Source organism: Aethalodelphis obliquidens, unplaced genomic scaffold (assembly GCF_003676395.1).
Source record: "Aethalodelphis obliquidens isolate GAN/ISIS:26980383/991018 unplaced genomic scaffold, ASM367639v1 scaffold1, whole genome shotgun sequence".
NCBI classification, from domain to species: Eukaryota; Metazoa; Chordata; class Mammalia; order Artiodactyla; family Delphinidae; genus Aethalodelphis; species Aethalodelphis obliquidens.
In genome coordinates this window covers 55,444,668-55,459,012 of record NW_020837945.1, presented here as the reverse complement: position 1 = coordinate 55,459,012, position 14,345 = coordinate 55,444,668, and the positions used below count along the sequence as shown (strand labels likewise).

The 14,345-nt window shown below is 35.3% G+C and overlaps 1 protein-coding gene across 5 annotated transcripts in view; it reads right to left on the bottom strand.

Moving 5' to 3' along the window:
• Window positions 1–3,228: 3,228 nt before the first annotated feature.
• The window catches only part of DZIP3 (DAZ interacting zinc finger protein 3), a 121,167-nt gene continuing 110,050 nt past the window's right edge, over window positions 3,229–14,345 (bottom strand). For 4 of the 5 annotated variants that reach the window (XM_027104169.1, XM_027104202.1, XM_027104178.1 and 1 more), the window contains exons 27-32: window positions 12,673–12,798; window positions 10,487–10,626; window positions 7,348–7,468; window positions 6,714–6,860; window positions 6,534–6,629; window positions 3,229–4,970 (exon numbers count right to left, since the gene is read on the bottom strand). In XM_027104169.1, the coding sequence (XP_026959970.1) occupies window positions 4,860–4,970; window positions 6,534–6,629; window positions 6,714–6,860; window positions 7,348–7,468; window positions 10,487–10,626; window positions 12,673–12,798 (741 nt within the window). In that variant the 3' untranslated portion in view covers window positions 3,229–4,859. The remainder of the gene's footprint in view (window positions 4,971–6,533; window positions 6,630–6,713; window positions 6,861–7,347; window positions 7,469–10,486; window positions 10,627–12,672; window positions 12,799–14,345) is intronic. The other variant, XR_003432384.1, reaches the window with a different exon arrangement.

Here is a 14,345-nt window from a genome sequence, read left to right as displayed (position 1 = left end):
GAGTGTTCCTTCCACTGCAATTTTTTGGAATAGTTTTAGAAGGCTAGGTGTTAACTCTTCTCTAAATATTTGACAGAATTCGCCTGTGAAGCCATCTGATCCTGGACTTTTGTTTGTTGTAAGTTTTTAAATCACAGTTTCAATTTCAGTACTTACGTTTGGTCTGTTTATATTTTCTATTTCTTCCTGGTTCAGTCTTGGGAGGTTGTACCTTTCTAAGAATTTGTCCATTTCTTCTAGTTTGTCCCTTTTATTGGCATATAGAGGCTTGTAGTAGTCTCTTATGATCCTTTGTAATTCTGTGGTGTCAGTTGTAAATTCTCCTTTTTTGTTTCTAATGTTATTGATTTGAGCCCTCTCCCTTATTTTCTTGATGAGTCTGGCTAAAGGTTTATCAATTTTGTTTATCTTTTCAAAGAACCAGCTTTTAGTTTTATTGATCTTTGCTATTGTTTTCTTTATTTCTATTTCATTTATTTCTGCTCAGATCATTATGATTTCTTTCCTTCTACTAACTTTGTGTTTTGTTTGTTCTTCTTTCTCTAGTTGCTTTAGGTGTAAGGTTAGGTTGTTTGAGATTTTTCTTGTTTCCTGAGGTAAGATTGTATTGCTATAAACTTCTCTCTTAGAACTGCTTTTGCTGCATTCCATAGGTTTTGGATCACTGTGTTTTTGTTGTCCTTTGTCTCTAGGTATTTTTCGATTTCCTCTTTGATTTCTTCAGTGATCCATTGGTTGTTTAATAACATTGTTTAGCCCCCACATTTGTGTTTTTTACAGTTTTTTCTTGTAGTTGATTTCTAATCTCTCAGTGTTGTGGTTGGAAAAGATGCTTGATATGATTACAATTTTCTTAAATTTACTGAGGCTCACTTTGTGATCAATCCTGGAGAATGTTCCATGTGCACTTGAGAAGAATTTGTATTCTGTTGCTTTTGGATGGAATGTTCTATAAATATCAGTTAAGTCCATCTGGTCTAATTGTCATTTAAGGCCTGTGTTTCCTTATTGATTTTATGTCTGGATGATCTGTTCATTGATGAAAGTAGGGTGTTAAAAGCCCCTCACTATTATTTTGTGTTGATTTCTCCTTTTATGACCGTTAGCATTTGCCTTATATATTGAGGTGTTCCTATGTTGGGTGCATATATATTTACAATTGTTATATCTTCCTCTTGGATTGAACCCTTGATCATTATGTAGTGTCCTTCTTTGTCTCTTGTAACAGTCTTTATTTTAAAATCGATTTTGTCTGATATGAGTATTGTTAGTCCAGCTTTCTTTGGATTTCCATTTGCATGGAATAGCTTTTACTATCCCTTCACTTTCAGTCTGTATGTGTCCCTAGGTCTGAAGTAGGTCTCTTGTAGTAAGCATATATATGGTTCTTGTTTTTGTATCTATTCAGCCAGTCTGTGTCTTTTGGTTGGAACATTTAATCCATTTACATTTAAGGTAATTACCAATATGTATGTTCTTATTGCCATCTTGTTTTGGATTTGTTTTTGTAGGTTTTTTAAATTTCCTTCCTCTTTTGTTCTCTTCTCTTATGATTTGATGACTATCTTTAGTGTTGTGTTTGGATTGCTTTTTGTGTGTGTGTGTGTATCTATTGTAGATTTTTGGTTTGCAGCTACAATGAGGTTTTGATATAGCAGTGTGTGTGTGTGTGTGTATGTGTGTGTGTGTGTGTGTGTGTGTGTGTGTGTGTGTGTATAATTGTTCTAAGTTGCTGTTCTCTTAATTTCAAATGCATTTCCAATATCCTGCATTTGTACTCTCCTTTTCTCACAATTGCTGGTTTTGATATCATATCTGTGTGTGGATGATTTCCTACCTGAGAGGCTATGTGTGTGGATGATTCTTACCTGACAGGCTACATGATAAGGTATTCCAGGAGCATTTTATAAATGCAGAGGAGTTTTGCTAAATTTTGAATCTCGTAAAAAAAATTAACCATGAAATATAATTCATCATCCATATTAGGACACTGTTGAGAGTAAAAGGGAGCACTATTAATAATATAATATGTCAAGACAATGGGCATTAACTGGAACCATCCCAAGCAAACCAAGACATCTGAGGGAAAAGTCAAACTTTTCTTACCATGTTGTATCATTGTTATATATTTTATTATATACTCAATACCATGTTCGTAGTCCAAAACAATCAGTAGGTTTACCATTCATTTCATTTTCTTATCTTGAAGAATATTATTTAAAATAATATTTTGTGTACATTCAATCTGAAATTGGGATGCAGCAATAAAGTACTGAAAGAGAAAACCAGCTAAGGCACAGAAGATCTGCATTCAAATCCCAGAATGCCATTCATAGCTATGACCGCAGACAAATTATTTCCCTCTTATTTGAGCCTCAGTTTCATCATCTGTAAAATAAAAAGGAGAGTATCCACGGTAAAGTTATTAGTGGATCAAATAAAGTAATATTTGATCAAGGAAAGTGTCCCATAAAAGTTGGAAAATATTATTATACACATGGACAATAAATATGAAGGAAAACATTACAAGATGTATTATCTGACGGCAGCTGCAGTGATAATACAGGATGCTTACAGATTGTTTTTGATTAAATATTGCTACTTCCCTCACTGAATTTCTGTGCAGTATGGTGTTCTGGATCCTTCAGCAGCCACAGGCATGACAGTGATCACTGTTTATAGAAGAATGGCCACTACAGTTGTCTTTATTGTTAAATTATACTTCAAAAAGAAAAAAAATCCCATTACCTTCAGCATCTGCAGAATTGGATATGACTTTCAAGAGCATGGTCCTACTGTACTCTCACTCTATATCAGCTATCCTGTTAAGTCTTCTGGCCCCTTCCTTGGAGCCAAGAACAGCAGTTCAGCACCAATACAGCCTAGCAGCCTGAATTTGTGGAGGAAGCATGTGACTTACCGAGTATCAGGACTCTCAAGTATTAGGACTGGCTCAGCCACTATTTAGCCACATGACCTAGGGCAAGATGTTCCTGTAAAATGAGGGAATAGATCAGAGGATCATTAAGGACCCTATAAGCTCTGACTATGATTCTAAGGCATACTTGGTATTTTACAAGTCTAGATGACTGCCTTCCTTTTGGATATTTTCCCATCCTTTCTCACAACAGAAGAAAAAGTTAAAGCACAATGAAACAGAAATAGATGTTTGAAATAGAGATTTCAAGTAGCTTTAGGACACAGTTAAAGTAATATACACAGATAAAATAGTTATTCAATTAAGAAACATTTATTCTTTCCCACATGAAAGTGAAATTACAGTTGTAAACATACACTAAAAAATATTTGTTTTACAAGGTAATTTGCTATATGACCATGACCTTGAGGTGTTAGACAAGATAATTATTAAAGGCCCTTTAAGTTCTGAATTGTGCAATTCTAAGACATTCTTGGCACTTTACATGTCTAGATGACTGCCTTCATTTGGGGTATTTTCCTCCACATTTTCCAGTCTATTCTCATTAGAGAAGAAAACATTTAGCATACAATTATAGAAATAATAATTTTAAATAGAGATTTAAAGTAAATTCAAGATATATTTACACTGAAATATACAGGTAAAATAGTTGCTGAGTCAGGAAACACTTATTCACAGTACGAATTTCATTAATTTACGGAAAATAATATGAACCGTGTAACATTTTTCTTACAGGGTCACTGAATTCTTTTAATTTTGTAGCTAGAGACATGTACAACACTTATAGAATTTACACAGTACTAATTTCAAAATAGGTTTTTGACCTCTAAGAATGAAAGTTCTCAGTGACAAGCTTTAGATGTGCAGCTTTAGCTCAGTGGGTGTCAACTCTGTCATAAGAAGCAACTATACACAAACAGTAACCCCCCAGCATGAGAAAGTGAAATTAGAAACTTTTAAGGCAGAAAAAAAATCTCTCCAAAGTATAAACGATTAGGGTCCAAAGAGCATGTTTACAAATGACCAGTTATTCAACTGAGCAAATGACTTAATTTGCACAGTAACTTTACTTACTGCTTCCTGATTTCTCATTCTGGGGACTATTTATGCTGTACCTACTGTGAAAGACATTGAGAACAGTAAGAATCATCAGACATGGTCCCAGACGTATACTGGTAAATGTTTAATAACCAGCTCTTGAGGGGAAAATAAGCCCTTACTTACAGCGTTTACCAATTTCTATGGTGTAAAATACTCCCACTATGGCAGATTTCAAGCTACCAACAATTTGAATAACTGGCTCACAAAATTCCTGAAACTAACAGTTGTTTCTCATAAACCAGTATAAGCCAGCTCGAAAACACCACTGTTTGGACCCCACCCTCAAGTAGCTCATAATCTATTCATTGGTACGTATTTTAGAGAATAGAAAAGAATAGGGAAGATAGAGATAAAATGCAAATAAATAATACATATTTTTATAATCAATTTTAAAAGTTAAAAGGAACACTAAAATCTCTGGAATTTTCCTACTCTTGTCATTTATTTCAGGAAATTAAAGTTTAGTATATTTGGGAGAAAGTAAAGGATGAGTGGAATAAGGACAAAAAAAGACATCCTAGTATACATGCTGACAGTAATCATCTTTATGTTGGAAGAAAATACCTGCTAAGGTAAGGGCAAATATAATGTAACTTTTAAAATTCTATTTTCTTTAAACCTGTTCAATTCAGTTCACAGTCCTGAAGATCTGTCCTCTCCTCTTTGGCTGCAGCTTTGATGAGTTTAGCTAGCTTATTTTGCATAATACTGAAGAGCGTACTGCTTCACATCACTCACACTATCATCAGCCCAAATAAAAGGCAAAACTAAATGCTGCAGTCTGAAAATGGAACTTCCCTTGCATAGTCACCCCGTTGTATCAGATCTTGGGCAAGTGCTGGCTGGGGTGATCAGGAAATTCTTCTGGTAGCAAAACATGGAGTCTGCAGGTTGGGCATGTCCCCTGTTGCATCAACCAAGGTTTAATGCACTAAGGAGCAAAAAGATTCATGTCAGTCTCTCAGATTTAGCCTAGCAGAGGCAGCTGTTACTCCATACATCAGCGTTGCCAACCAACATATCTTCCAGTGGATCTCAGAGCCTTATTTGGTGGATTGCCATGAAAACTTCTGCAATCATGGAACTTTGTCTGTGATTTGCTGAGCAATATAGTTGGTAACAGGAGAACACCTTTCAGCCAGTTTATTCTATTAAGATCCTTCCCCCAACCCCAGTCTTCAGGAAGACTAGTTCTTCCTAATAAGTAGACTGAGGAAACCTATTACATTTTTTCTCTAGTTTATTATATATTATTCTAATTTATAATCTAGAAAAAGTCATACCTAAACATACAAATGTCACAAATACCTTGTATCAAGTGCTTATGGTATTCTGAAGTTAAAATCGCTAGATAATGGATATACTTTTCAGATTGCTCTTTCTTTGGTCATAATGGTAGTACTCTTTGGCTATGAACTATATATTAAGTTATTTGCTTGAATACTGACTCTCCAAAAACAAATCATTTTTACATGAATGAATAATGGAGACCCAAGTCAGATGAGAGAGGATTAAGAATAGGCAATAGATATGAGGCCCATTAACTTTAGAGAGCAACCTGAATGAATTACCTGCTTTCTATTCAATGAGCAATGGCAAAGAATAAAATAAGTTTTGTGAAACATTTATTTTCTAAATGGATCTTTAGGACTTTTAAAACTTCAAATGGGAAAAACAGATGGCTAAGTATCTATCCTGGAGGTCTTTTGGGATTAGCCATTCTGTGTATATCTCTTCTTATCCAAGCAGATACAAAACATAATTCTGTACCAGGTATCACATATCTTTGAAATGATGTTTTACAGATACGGCTTGAATGAGCTGGCTTATTGTTCACTTCCCTGAGAAGCCTTTCTTGTGTAAGATTATCTTTTCCTGTGTCAAATTACACCTCTGCATCAGAAGACTCGGATCATAAATTGTATGTCAATAGCACTTGCACAGCAACAACACCAGAAGTTAATCTATATAAATGCCAATAATCTATATAAATGCCAATTAACAAAAGATATGCCAGCCTCCCATTTTTATAACATCAACACTCAGGCCTCAGCATCTTCAAAAGCAAATACAGGAGCCTGGACAGACTGTTAAGTCTTATGTGTTATAACAGCAGTTGGCTATTATTAGGTGTGGACAAAGGACACTATTTATAACAAGCCAAGGTGAAGTGGCACTGCTGCTAAACTGCCAACCGCCAAGTCAATCAACATTCCTTCCAGTTCTGTTCAAAGGAACTGCCACTCTGTCCCATTAAATCTCATCATTGTCCCCTTCTCCTGCTAGGTGTATCGAGATCTGAGAAAACACAATGCAATCCATGGCTAGGTATGGGAAAACATATAAATGCTTCTGTGCGGTACCCAAAAGCCCAGAGTTATATCCAGTGAAATTCATGACACAGTAGTGGATGATACATGTATACAATTTCAAGGAATGCAGTATGAATTTCACTTAATTGATTAATGGCAAAATATTAAAAAGATAAGTTCACCTGAGAGTGGAATTTGTGCGCACAGGGCAAAACTGAGAGGTTTTCTGGAGAGAGATTCTCATGACAGATCACACAAGGTTCCTCTTCCTCATCATCCTAGGGAAAATACACATAAGGTTAAATTCAGCTCATTTCTCTCCTCTAACTTTAAATGTATTCAGAATCAAGTCTCAGTCTCACCAAATTATTGGCTCCTTCCCACATGGCAGGACCTTGTGAACCGAGGGGCCTCTGGGCTGGTTTTGAGGGCTGGGCAGCATTAGCCTGAGGTGGAGGAGTATGGCTGGGTGAAGCACTATTACCATTTGGCACGGATTTTCCTTGACTCTGAAAATTAGAATATTATACTTATTATTTTTTTTAGAATTGAACTAAAACAGGAAGAACTGATAAATACCATAGAATAGGCTACCATGAGAATTAGCAAAAGGGTAAAGGTTAATCAGGTTCATGAGAAATCTTGAAATAAATGTTGGCAATATTACTTATATACTAAGAACCAGGTAAAACCAAAGATAACTCTAGGTGCTCTTTCAATTAAAACAAGTCTTTGCAGAAAATTAGAAAAAATGTCTCCTTTTAGAGCCATTCAAAATAACCTAGAGTAAATTTCAAGAGGGTCAGTTTTATTCTAGAATGATCAGGTGGTGTTTCCCATGCCATTTGTCAAGCTGAACTGTTTGTTGTTAATAGATGATTTAATATGATTATAGACTGTTTCCTGATCATGTAATGGAGATAATTAATATGGCTAACTACTAAAGATAAGGGCCAGGAGATAAAGTTGTCTTTTCTTTTTTTCTTTTTTTTTTACCTGAGATCTCTTGGGGTCAATAAATTGGGAAATCTTGTGAACAATTTCATCAAATGTCAGTCTAGATAAGGACTTCCCATGAGTATCCTTCAATTTCCGTAAGAAATCTGTAAGCTCCTTTCTGGAAGAGATCAAGGAAAGAGCACTGGTGATTTTCCTACTGCCTTGAGGATGCGCCCTCCAAAGGAGCTATGAAATCCTATCACAGGATTGATATGTAGCATACAGATGTGACCCTTTAGATTTCTGATCTAAAAAAGTGATCACAGGTCCATCTGCATTTATTTTAAACCAAAATGAAAACTCCTAATGTATTGATTAATGATACTTAATGTGTTTGTGAGTAATAAAGTTTAGTATTTATTTTCTTTCCAAAAAGAAATTTTAACTGTTTTTAAAAGCTCACTGTGTGAAAATTAAGTTTGTTATCTACTTATTTATGTACTGAGCTCATTATATCATAGCTCTCAATGCTCTCTCACTCAAGACTAAAATATTCTCTATGACATAAATCACAGCAAGATCCTTCTTGACCCATCTCCTAGAATAATGGAAATAAAACCAAAAATAAACAAATGGGACCTAATAAAACTTAAAAGCTTTTACACAGCAAAGGAAACCATAAATAAGACAAAAAGATAACCCTCAGAATGGGAGAAAATATTTGCAAATGAAGCAACTGGCAAAGGATTAATCTCCAAAATATACAAGCAGCTCATGCAGCTCAATATCAAAAAAACAAACAACCCAATCCAAAAATGAGTGGAAGACCTAAACAGGCATTTCTGCAAAGAAGACATACAGATTGCCAACAAACACATGAAAAGATGCTCAACATCACTAATCATTAGAGAAATGCAAATCAAAACCACAATGAGGGGGGCTTCCCTGGTGGCGCAGTGGTTAAGAATCCACCTGCCAATGCAGGGGACACAGGTTCGAGCCCTGGTCCGGAAAAATCCCACATGCACAGAGCAACTAAGCCCGTACACCACAACTACTGAACCTGTGCTCTAGAGCCCACGAGCCACAACTACTGAAGCCCACACGCCTAGAGCCCGTGCTTTGCACTAAGAGAAGTCACTGCAATGAGAAGCCCGCGCCACAATTAAGAGTAGCCCCCACTCACTGCAACTAGAGAAAGCCCACGCACAGCAATGAAGACCCAATGCAGCCAAAAATAAATTAAAAAAAACAAAACAAAACACAATGAGGTATCACCTCACTCCAGTCAGAATGGCTATCATCAAAAAATCTAGAAACAACAAATGCTGGAGAGGGTGTGGAGAAAAGGGAACCCTCCTGCACTGCTGGTGGAAATGTAAATTGATACAGCCACTATGGAAAACAGCATGGAGGTTCCTTAAAAAACTAAAAATAGAGCTACCATATGACCCAGCAACCCCACTACTGGGTATATACCCGAGAAAACCATAATTCAAAAAGATACATGTAGCACAATGTTCACTGCAGCACTATTTACAATAGCCAAGACATGGAAGTAACCTAAATGTCCATCGACAGATGAATGGATAAAGAAGATGTGGCACATATATACAATGGAATATTACTCAGTCATAAAAAGGAACAAAATTGAGTTATTTGTAATGAGGTGGATGGACCTGGAGTTGTCATACGGAGTGAAGTAAGTTAGAAAGAGAAAAACAGATACCATATGCTAAGGCATATATATGGAATTTATAAAAACGGTACTGATGAACCTAGTGGCAGGGCAGGAACAAAGACACAGATGTAGAGAACGGACTTGAGGACACAGCGGGGGAAGGGGAAGCTGGAGCGTAGTGAGAGAGTGGCATTAACATATATACACTACCAAATGTAAAATAGTTAGTGGGAAGCAGCTGCATAGCACAGGGAGATCAGCTCAATGCTCTGTGATGACCTAGAGGGGTGGGATAGGGAGGGTGGGAGGGAGGCTCAAGAGGGAAGGGATATGGAGATATGTGTGTGTGTGTGTGTATATATATATAGCTGATTCACTTTGTTGTACAGCAGCAACTAACACAACATTGTAAAGCAATTATACTCTAATAAAGATGTAAAAAAAAAGACTAAAATATTCCTTTTTAACTATGTTACTATCAGTCTCTTTCTGTCATTATTAATAGTTCTACTTTTGTAAAATTCAGAAACAGAAAACAAAGATTTAACAGAAAATGAAAGCAAAGACTGAAAGACACATTAATTATGTGATAAAGAAACCTAGGAATATTTTAACTGATATGTTCTTTTTCCATTCCCATAGCCATTGACCCAAAGCCTGCATATACATTTTTGGTAGGATAGGTAGGATGATAAAAGTATTTTTCTTTCTCAAATGAAATGTCATGTCACCAGCCTTATAAAACTACCTTTGATTTACTATTTATTTTCTAGATATATTTATAACAACTATATTACAGTTCTATTTTCATTTTCTATTCACTATTATATTTATAAAACCATAATCTAATCCTGAAACATAATGGTACATATGTTAAATAAAAGCATTGGTCTTCAAATGAAAATGCTGGTGAAAACTAGAATTATTTCATTTGATACAAGATTAAAGATAAAAGACACTTCATTTCTGGAGGAGTAGAATTAAATAGCTTTCTGCTGAAGTCAGAACTGTGAAAAGCACACTAAAATAATGATTTCTTGCATTTAACTATGTCCCCTTTCTTTGTCCCCTAACAAAGAAACTACAAGAACCCTCAGTAAAATTAAGGAAATAGGAAAGTAAAACCTGATTATGTTTGGGCTTATATGCCATACAATTAACTTAAAATTCACTTTGGAAATAGGTTATTAAGGTAATTATTGCAGCTAGTGACATAAAATTGGGTAGGTTTACAACTGGTTGTACTTTCAGTAAATGAGCAAACCTAAATTTAAAAGTTTACTCTCTCATGACTTTAAACTAATAATTTTAGGGAAGAGGTTTAGCATTTATACTGAAAACTGTCTCTTCTTAATAAATTTCATTTTCCCTACCAAGGCCATGGTTAGGAAATACTTGTACTTTGTGTGTGTGTGGGGGGGTGTTATATTTCTCTGAAACATTTCATTGGCATAATTATGGCTGTGGAAACTATAGAGTATGATCTGTACTCAACACTAAAAGAGACTGAGGTACCTGGTCTGTTGTGGAAAGGCAGTTTTCAGCCTGTCTGTAATCTTCTCCCAATTCATCATGGGGGGATCACTTCCCAGACCTGCACTGGGAGGCACAGCTTCTCCCACAGGCACTGGCACCGTCCAGGCTATGCTAGTCATCTGTAAGGAGCACAGAGTTACAACCCATCAGCTTCAATTATTAGGAAGCAAGGTTCCATGCCAACATTACATTTCCATACCTCAGAAAATGGGTAGAATGAAGAGGAATACTGCCATACATGTTCCCTTTTTAGAATTTTTTTTCTTTACAGCACCATATTTCTAACTGTTTGTATATGTTTACCTTTATTTTAAAAATGGCACATGCTAGTCTCAGTAATTGCAAACATATACAGAAATACATACAGAGTGTGCATTTCTGAAAGCAACCTAAAGTTTGTTAACAGAGGAATAAGTCAATAAATTGTAGCATATCTAATCAAGTCCTTAAAAATAGATTTGTATGTCTGAGCATATGAGATGTCCACAATGTATGTCTCATTTTCTAAAAAAAGTCTACGGCACAGCATTTATGGTAGAACTCATTTTATAGTAAAACATTTTTTAAATGTGTATGCACAGAAAAAGGTCTGTAAGATACAGAATAATCTGTAAACAGTGATTATTTTCTAGGATTCAACAGCAGGGTAATTTTGCTTTCTACTTTATATAATTATTATATACTTTGTATATGCTTTATGTATTTCTACATTATTTGCCTTTTTATAATTAACATATACTACTTTTATAATTAGAAAAATAATGAAGTTTAATTTTCAAACAACTAAATAAACATGAGAATACTACTAGAATATCTGCTCAGTGTCATGAATGTTACAAAGGTCGTATGGAAGTAGTAGTGACAACTTTGAGCCATGAAACCATCAAACAAAGTTTTCCTCATATTTTATGATGGTTCCTTCTTAGAACCATCAAGTTTCTAATTAATATCAGTAATTGAATATTTTTGAAGTGCTTATCTGATTACTAGGATAATTATAAACATGCATCCTTTACCTAAGACTACAGATTATTTTCAAATATAAGGTTATTACTTATGAAAAATTACTAACAGCCACTGAAATTACTCACACAAAGCCTAGTAAGTCAGAGAAAGAGCAGAATATCACCAGAAATCTGGGTTTGCCTCAGTGTCAAGCTTTTTCAGAGGAATCAGGAAGTAATCTTATTAGAAGGTTGAGGTACTTTAATGTTTTCAATAAAATTTTATTTATAGTTCCTTATAGAATGGTGCAGGAGCAAACCACCTGAGCAACACTGTAATATCATGGTGATAAAAAAGATGTGGTACTTAGTAAATATGTTAAGGCCTAGATACATATTTATTCATAGAGAGGCAGCCTCTACACAAATGAGTAAGTCCATTTGACTATATGTTTCAAAGGGAGGCTGTCAGCAATACATAGGTACAAAATAAACCCCAACTGACTAGAATGTAGTTATGGGAAAGTCAAGATTAGAGAATTTTTTCATTAATTATATTAAACATCAATCATCTGGGAGAAGATTTTTCTTGTAATAAAAAGTTTACCTTGACCAAGATTACAACTAATAATCCTAATCATTTTAAATTTCTCTGTTGCTTCTTCAGGTTTGGATAAAGCTTATATGGCTCTTTGTGGCTAGAAAGATTTATAACTTTATAGTATAATACGTTGCAAGGTGATATTTATATTACCTGTTTATAGATAAACAATGTCCTACTATACACACATATATGTGTGTGTGTATATAAAATTTTTCTTTAGCTTTGTGGTATAATGTTGTGACTTTGGTAGGTTGAAAAGCAAAGAAGCTAACAATCATGCTAAATTATCTATTAAAAATATCAATCTACCCTGCATTAGTGCCTGTTATAGAAGCAAAACTATAAGAATTCTCTACTATAATATTTATCTTTGTATCTAAAAACTGTTATAATCACTTAATGAAATAGTTAAATAATATATATAATGCATTTAATGCAGTGCCTCACATGGAACTATTCATTCAATCATCATCATGATCATCATGATCATCACTATCACCATCACCTTCATCATTACTTATCAAGTATACGAACAAAGAGAAGACATTCATTCTGGAAGTCCACTGTAAGTGACAACAAGCTAGGTAATGTATATTCCACCAAGAAGGGATCTGTACCAGTGGGGGTCTAGGTTGACCAGTTGCAGAGATGACTCCAGAACAAACGGCAGGCATTTGAGGAACAGTGAGTACAGGTCTAAAGAAAGATTCTTTCACAACAGGTCTTCCCAAGAACTGCTGTATCTAAAACAGAAAAGATAGAAAATAAAAACAAAACCCCCACATATTTATATATTTACATAGTCAATAATCTAAACTCATAGAGCAATTTTTTTGGGGGGGTAGCTGATTTGAAATCTAGATACAAAGCATATTAGAAACAATGTTGTCATAATGTTAGTTAAGTATATGAATATTTGAAAAAGCAAAGGGCAGTAAAATATACTAAAGAGCACGGACACAGAAGACAACTGGGTTCTAGTCCTACTTTCTCTCCACCTAGCTGGGTAATCTTGGATACCAAGTCATTAATCTCTAAAGTAAGAGGGTTGGGTTAGGTGATCTTTAAAGTTCTCTGACAAATGGAATAATATAGGACTATGGAAAGGAGCTCCTCAATGAGTACTGTCCATGCTGATAAACAATACTGACAGTCAGAAATTCTGCTAAAGAACCAAAGTTGTCTATAGAAAATATTACTTTTGCTATTATGTATTGAAGCGACCTTGTACCACCTGGTGGAGTTCTGACCTTATGTTTAGTTCCAAGGGCAGTGGAAAGCTGAAGTGGGGTGGGCCAAGGGAATAAACCCTCCTACAGTAACTTGCAGATATGCCTGTGAATGTTACTGAACTTCCCAGGGGGTTGTAGAAAGCTAGCCCTTCTTAGCATCTACCAATGGGATGGATACCTTATTGGCTGGATGACAAAAGAGGACAGGTTTATGGAGCATCTACTATGTGCCAGGTCTAGCACTGGCATAAAGCAGAAATTCACCTATTTGTTGAATTTAAAAAATGAGCATCGAGATAGCTCTTAAGTAACAATACTGAAACCAGCAGGGTGAAAGTTAATGGGGAACTTTATAATGGAGAGATAAGGATGACATGTGATTCTTAACATCGCTAAATGAGAGACACTGTGTGTCTTCTAATGTGTGTATACATCATCACCTATAAAGTACTCTTGCCAAAAATACTGAACCTGATTCTAACTAACCCTCTAGATCTAATGATCAGGTTATAGGAAATAGAAGAATATGTATAATGGCATCACAAGGATGTAATCAGTTACATCAATAATGTAGGAATTTAGTTTTTTAACAGATAAATGATATGAATAAAAGGGAGGGAGTTAGATAGCTGTTATATTTTAAAGAAAAATAACCAGCCAAATGAAACGTATAAACCTTGTTTGGATTGTTTTTTTAAAAATAAGGGTTTTTAAAGTAATGGTAATTATAACCACATTGGAAGTACTGTCAATCTAGTTAAGAAAAAGACATTTCTGAGACAATTGGGGAAATATAAATTTCAATATTAGACATTAAAAATTATAATTTTCTTCGGTACAAAATGGTGGTGTGATTATATAGCCAATAAGAGTAAGAGTCCTGAGGCATAAATCTGAGGGTAGGGAACAAGACTAAGGACTGAGTTTTATGATCACAAAGGTCAGCAGCAGCTTTATACTAAGGAAGTCACTGAGTTCACTGTGTGGCTGACAGGGTCTTGGTGCTCCGGCCTGTGTCAGGCCTGAGCCTCTGAGGTGGGAGAGCCGAGGTCAGGACA